This window comes from Haplochromis burtoni, unplaced genomic scaffold, assembly GCF_018398535.1.
Source record: "Haplochromis burtoni strain Fernald_Lab_line unplaced genomic scaffold, NCSU_Asbu1 Contig_187, whole genome shotgun sequence".
In the NCBI taxonomy this organism is placed as follows: Eukaryota; Metazoa; Chordata; class Actinopteri; order Cichliformes; family Cichlidae; genus Haplochromis; species Haplochromis burtoni.
Window position 1 is genome coordinate 996,863 of NW_024582548.1, and position 6,485 is coordinate 1,003,347.

Genomic DNA, 6,485 nt, shown 5'->3' on the forward strand with positions numbered 1-6,485 from the left:
AATATAGTTATTTGGCTTATATCGTGATAGATATCGTTATCGCCTGAAATGAAAAAAACATATCGTGATATGAAAAAATCTTATATCGCCCAGCTCTAATATATAGATGGATTAAATATGGGAGAACTTTACCTTTCGAACATTAATCCAGTATCCTATGATGCGATCTGTGGCATCAGGATCTTTTTGTGTCCACTGCAAATTGTAGGAATAGTTGTTTCCTTTCAGAATCCGGACAGGGTTGGGTGTATCAAAGTAAAACTCAGCATTGTATGGTTGTGCTGTATGACAGAGAGCGATATAGAGCAACAATGTTTTATAAAAATTACTGAATGACACAGAAGGAAAAATAAATCTTTATATGGAGGTAAGGGTGCATGAGTACAGGAATATAAAACTGATAATAAGAGGATTATGACTTTTTTTCCATTAATGGCACACTCACCAGAGACATTAAATGTGCATGCTGATGTTCCCTCAGTATTGCTCACTCGGCACTCGTAAGAGCCATTGTTGGTGGGTTCCAGTTTGAACTTCAGCTCCGGTGTCTCCTTCAGGTCTGGCATTGGCATACGGATGAAGTCACCATTACGGAACCAGCGGATGTCTGTTAGGCGAGGAGGGTTTGATCGTAGGATTGTACATCTCAGGGTTACCATTTGATAGTTCCTGGAACGGACATCTTGAAAGACTGGGTCCAGAATGGGAGGGTCTGCAGAAAAATAAACACTTGTGTTTTAATAATAGAGTGAATATTATACTCTGTTTTTATGCAAGTGCAGCAGTAGCATTTTTTAAACAGCCTTGCCACTGTTATTGCAAGTCTAATACTCATTATTAGGTTTTTGAACAAGTACTTTATTGTAGAGCTGAATCCTTATTTTATTCTCTCTTACTTCTATTCAGTAACTGTGCAGTAACTTAATTTGTGATTATGAATGCAGATAAACATTTGAAAATTAGTTTGGTCTAGCTGGTTTCTAATGTTAAATATTGTTTTCATCATAAGGGAATGAAGATAAACTGAAACAGACATTTAAAAAAAACCCCACATTTTAATCTCAGAAACTCGTTTTAGACATGTAGTACCAAATGGACTGCAAAGACAGTGTCATCCATGTCTCACTTCTTTATGTTCTTTGCAAAGTGGATTTTCTTAAACCATTATAAAAAATGTGTTGTTACAAATCATCCAACACAAAACAACTGTTATTGCCACAAGGGATCAGGCGTTTCGAGCCACACTCTCATCCCTGATTCTAACCTATCCTAACCAGTTGTAATTAACCTGTCAACAGTGATGTGTGCCTTTGTGGTTAATGATTGACCAGCCACTGCTGCCCTGGGGTCAGCCAAGACACAACACAGCCAAATTACTGTGCCACAAATCACCAGCCAGCTAGTTCACCCCTGGCTAATCATGTAGATAATAGACAAGATGCTAATGGTGGTACTGCAGTACTAACGTTGATGAGATCTGGTGTTAAGGCCCAGAGGTGATACAGCATGACTAGCGCCCCTTATGAATCAAGTTTATCAGACACAGATGTGTAATTATAGTCTAATCTATGTTATGCCTGTAATTTAGACAGACAGAATGAGCTGCAGTATGGAGGGAAGAAAAAGACGGTAAGATAATGTAAAGCAAGGAGCAGGGAGGGAAAGAGAAACAGAGATCCTGTTATTGTGCTTTATACAATATCAAAATCTCCGGTTGGCTGACAATGGAGGTGTTGATATGATTAAACAGAAACCTAAACCTGCCTCTACAGTATAGCTATATATAGAGATTAAAAATAATGGTTAAAAACTCTCTTCTTTTTCTGTCTTATAAAGTCAATGTTAATAGTGTTACTAATTAAATTAATAATATATGTCTATTACTAATTGATTACGCTGAGTTGCACTCAATTGAAAGAAAGATGCTAGACAAGTAATGTTTTATTTACACACAGATGTTACACCTTTTTAAAGACTAACGTAATTTAAGTTTAAGGATTCAGCAGCTTCTGCATTTTACACATCAGAAACCAGAATAGATAAGCTGAGAGCTATAACCTGCCTGAACACATTATCCATTTAATACATATTCTTGAAAGCTAAAAAACTGAAGAAAATACATTTAAATTCACTATGACTAAAACTTTCAATAATATTTTTTTTTCTTGTTGCTGTTGTTTATTTTGCTACGGACGGGTATACACAGCCAAACCAAATTCTTGTTTGAAATCAGTTTACCATTCTATGCCAGCACTCCAGTCAAAGAAATGTGAGTAAGCACCTGAATGCTAAAAAGATCGCAAACCACCAAAGCATTTAACGTCTCAGCCACTAGGTTGTCTTTTGGCTTATAGTCTAGATTCCCAGCATGTATCCAAAGTTCTTCCCACAAATGCTAACTGAGTGTTGTGTACTCTGTTACAATTACTGCCTCTCTGATCTCTCAAAACTAATGTTTAGCTACTCCCTACACCCACAGCTATGTGATGATGTGCGACGCTGAGGAATGTGTAAGTGGTCAAAGGTCATACTGTAATCCTAGTGGATTGATTAGTGTATGGTCACACACCCTGCTCCCACTTACAGCACATATGCATACTGATTGCTGACTTTGGAAATAGATAAGAAGGATAAAGAAAAAAGGCAAAACGTGGAGGAATGGCAATAGAAGCAAGGAGGAAAACAGAGGTGAGTTATACGTTGGTATGTAATCAATTTAGAAATCATTAAGCTAGCACAGTTCTCTTTCTCATCTAATATATTCATTTCAACAACTGCTCAAGTAGATTCCACTTTTTGTGGTTATTTTACTTTCTAATTAAACTTTCCCCCCCCAAAATTCTCCAGAGCATTGCTTTTGCATTTATTTGCTTCTCATTCAGGACTCATAGCACACTGTTGCAATGTTTCATAGTCAAAAGACTATAATCCATGTAAACACACCATCGCTATCCATCTTATTGAATGCGAAATGAATTCATCCGGGAATGCAACACTGACCAAGCCAAACATTTACAGTGCACAAAGAGAAAATCAATTTACATGAGACTGAGAGAGGAAGGTGGCATGCATGAGGGGTAAGGAGGAATGAGAGAAGAAAGGATCGCTCTTAAAGAAGAAGACAAAGAGGAAGACAAATGATAGGGAACGTGCAGTGTGAAAGTGAGAGAAGTCAGTGATTGAGTATGGGAGGTGGGGAGTGAATGAGAGAATGCAGGATGCAGAAAGAGAATGACAAGACAGAGAGAGGTCTTCTCTCATGGCCAGCAGTTAACTGATTGATGATGATGAGAATGGCAATGAGGAAGAACAGCCACCTCTCCAGGAGGGAAAAAAGGAACACTGGGCAAGTATAGAAGTGATACAAGGCAAAAGTGGGAGTGGGAGAGGCAAGAGTGGAAACAGTGGCGAGCATCTGCCTATCCACTTAATTACATCGGCCTTAAAAAATGATGCCATCCTTCCCTCACATCAATCAACAGTGGTAAACAGAATAAAGCAAAGAAACGTGATAAAATAAACAAATTAAGTCAGGGGACAAAGGCGCAGCTGAATAAAAGTGGGAAATTTATTTTCCACAATTTGATTGGCTGCACTGAAATATGTTCTTGTTTCTCTATTTGCCAACCAGTCCCTCGCTTTGTTAGCACCTTCTCATCCTCTCTTCCCCCTTCCCCCCATCACCATCCATGCTTTCCTGTTTCAAGCTCTCTCTTAACCCCGTTATGCTCACTCCTATTCCTGCTCATGTAGCTGTCTCGTTGCTCCGTTTCTTTCGCTGTCCATAGTGCGGTGGCCACCTGGTCCATTAATCAGAGTTGGCCAGTGCAGACAGCAGAGCTCACAGAGTGTCGCCCTTGCACCCTGCCTGCATTAGTAAGCCCTGTAAATCCGCCTTGCAGAGAAGAGGGGAGGAGAGGAGAGGGCTCTAATTTGGGCTTGTATTTATCAGGTAGGTCAGTAAATAGGTGGGAAATTGGTTCTTTACTTCCTGATAAATATACAGTTTTTAGGAGAGATAAAAGAAAAAGCCTTTGACTTTTTTAGCACAATAAACAGTGAGAGTTTTTTTAAATCTATGAATGAAGCCATGGAAATAAACAATTTACTTTCAGTGTTACAATGTTTCAATGTTCCTTGACAACAAAAAAAATACATATACAATTTATCAATGACTGTTTACCTCAAAACTGACTTCACAGATTGACTACCATGCAAAAAAAATATCTATGTATCAACTTAAAACAACTGTCTAAGTCAACTGGTTAAAATATACTCAGTTTCTTTAGTATATACCTAATATACCTATATTTATATAGAAGCTATATATACTATATCTACAATTCCACAGTGTCTAACTCTTACAACATTAACATAAATGAGAAATAAAAGTTATGTTTTTATTCAAGTAGTTGAAGGAAGAAGAGATATTCTTTTAAAGGGCTGAAAGTTTTGCAAAAGGCTTGCTCAGTTTTATACATATGCAGGCTGATGTGTAGTACTCACACATTCCATGACTTAGCACTGATAAGGGCTGTCAAAGTTCCAGGATGGTAAAAGTAAGTATAAGAAGATAACCTCATGGGAAGGAAAAAGGTATCAAAATGATGCGTTACGTTACTAAGACACATCCTCTCCTCTCTCAAAGTAGATCCTCTGGGAGTTTTATAATGACAGACCTCAGTCGAATGTTCACAAAGCAGTAGGTTTAGTGAAAGCTGCCTCTGAGCAATAGAGGTATGTCCTCATTTGCTTTCTGTTCCACCTTTTACAATTTCTTATCTGCTGATAGGGTCCATAGTTGTTAGTGAAGTATAACTGTTATGACTTCACTGAGGGTGAGAGAAAGAAAAGTGATTATTTAAATTTAATGGAAAAGTTAAATAATTTTTTTTTAAAAAACCAGGATATGTTCTTTAATTTACAGAAACAGGTCTCTGTTGGAAAGTTGTCAAAATGATTTTTTCTCTACGTGTTTCCACTCGCTGCCCATTAGTAAGCATGTTTTTCTCCCCTCTTTAGTCGCTACATGCTCCCTTATAAGGGATCACAATACTTTGATCCTCTGCTAAAATTTTGAGTTAGCCCACTTACAAAGAAATAAAAGGTCATTCATTTTTGCCGTATGTTCATTTTAATGGACAGAGAGACAATATTAACCTAAAGTCCAGAAATTAGCATGCACCTGTCCAGTTAATTCATTTCTTCCGTTCCAACCTCTCCACCAAAATGGACAAGACCAAAAAGCTGTCAAAGAACAAGATTGTAGACCCTGACAAAGCTGGAATGAGCTACAAAAACATCAGCAAGAACCTTGGTGGGAGGATGACAACTACTGGTGTGATTATTCAGAAACCCAAGAAATATATACACAGAAGGAGCTTGTCAATGATCCAAAGGATTTCAATCCTGTAGTAGCCCCCTGCTCAAGTTTGCTAGTGAACATCTAACTAACAGGAGAAGCTTGCGGTCAGATGACAACAAAATCAAGCTCTTTAATATCAAATTGCCACATTGGTGGTAGGAAACCAAATGCTGAATATGACCCAAATAAGACCATCCCCACAGTCAAGCATAGAATAATACTCTCTCTTTCCATTCAATTCAACCTTCTACTAAAAGTTAAAGACTGTTCAATTCTTTGTAAGTAAGCAAATTTATAAATTTATAAATGGATTATGAAATTATTTCCTTGATTGTAACTGAAAAATTTGATCGATTAATTGCAGAAAATGTAAAATGTGTGAGATGCAATAGGTTAGGCACCTTGCACTCTGAAGTTAAACAGCCAGTTTCCTTCCTAGCTTCTGTGATGCCTTCAGAATCATTAATTTTTTTGCTGGTGTTATCATGTATTAATGTGCATTTTCCTAATAGTACACAAGCTGCACCCAAAAAAGTATTTGAAAAGAGTTTACACTAACCTAGACTTACTGACACCAGGATATGTTCTTAATCTGAGAGACCTGTATTCAGCTTAAGCCAAAGGATTTTGGATGTTGAACTGAAAGTACGCTGATCCATACTTACACTGCACATTGAGTTGAACCTGTGCCTCTCTGCGTTTAATGTTAAGCCCATTGTATGGAGCAGTCTGGCACCTGTATGCCCCCATCATGTCCCGGCTAACGTTCTTTAGCCTCAAGCGACCATCAGGCGTCTCCACTGTGGGCTTCCCCGAGGGCATTAGCAAGTCCTTTTCTGTCCGTGACCACAGTATAGGAGGACGTGGTTTGCCATCTACGACTAAGCACACCAGTTCGGCATTACCTCCCTCTCGCACACTTACAGCCTGACGTCCGGGTGGAACAGTCAGCACTGGAGGAGAGACTGGGAGAAAGCAAAGACATAAAATGCAAGTAAGACAAAGTGTGAATTTAATTTTTGTCATTTCCATATAATCTGATCATATAATAATGCTTGTTTAGAAGTTTAGAAATTGCTATAACAGTACTATAAATAAATAAATAAATAAATAAATTTAA

The 6,485-nt window shown here is 38.0% G+C and overlaps 1 protein-coding gene across 2 annotated transcripts in view; it reads right to left on the reverse strand.

Moving 5' to 3' along the window:
- The window catches only part of LOC102304999 (MAM domain-containing glycosylphosphatidylinositol anchor protein 1), a 201,407-nt gene that overhangs the window by 63,207 nt on the left and 131,715 nt on the right, over window positions 1-6,485 (reverse strand). For both annotated transcript variants that reach the window (XM_005934576.3, XM_014337546.2), the window contains exons 9-11: window positions 6,031-6,330; window positions 446-712; window positions 133-281 (exon numbers count right to left, since the gene is read on the reverse strand). In XM_005934576.3, the coding sequence (XP_005934638.1) occupies window positions 133-281; window positions 446-712; window positions 6,031-6,330 (716 nt within the window). The remainder of the gene's footprint in view (window positions 1-132; window positions 282-445; window positions 713-6,030; window positions 6,331-6,485) is intronic.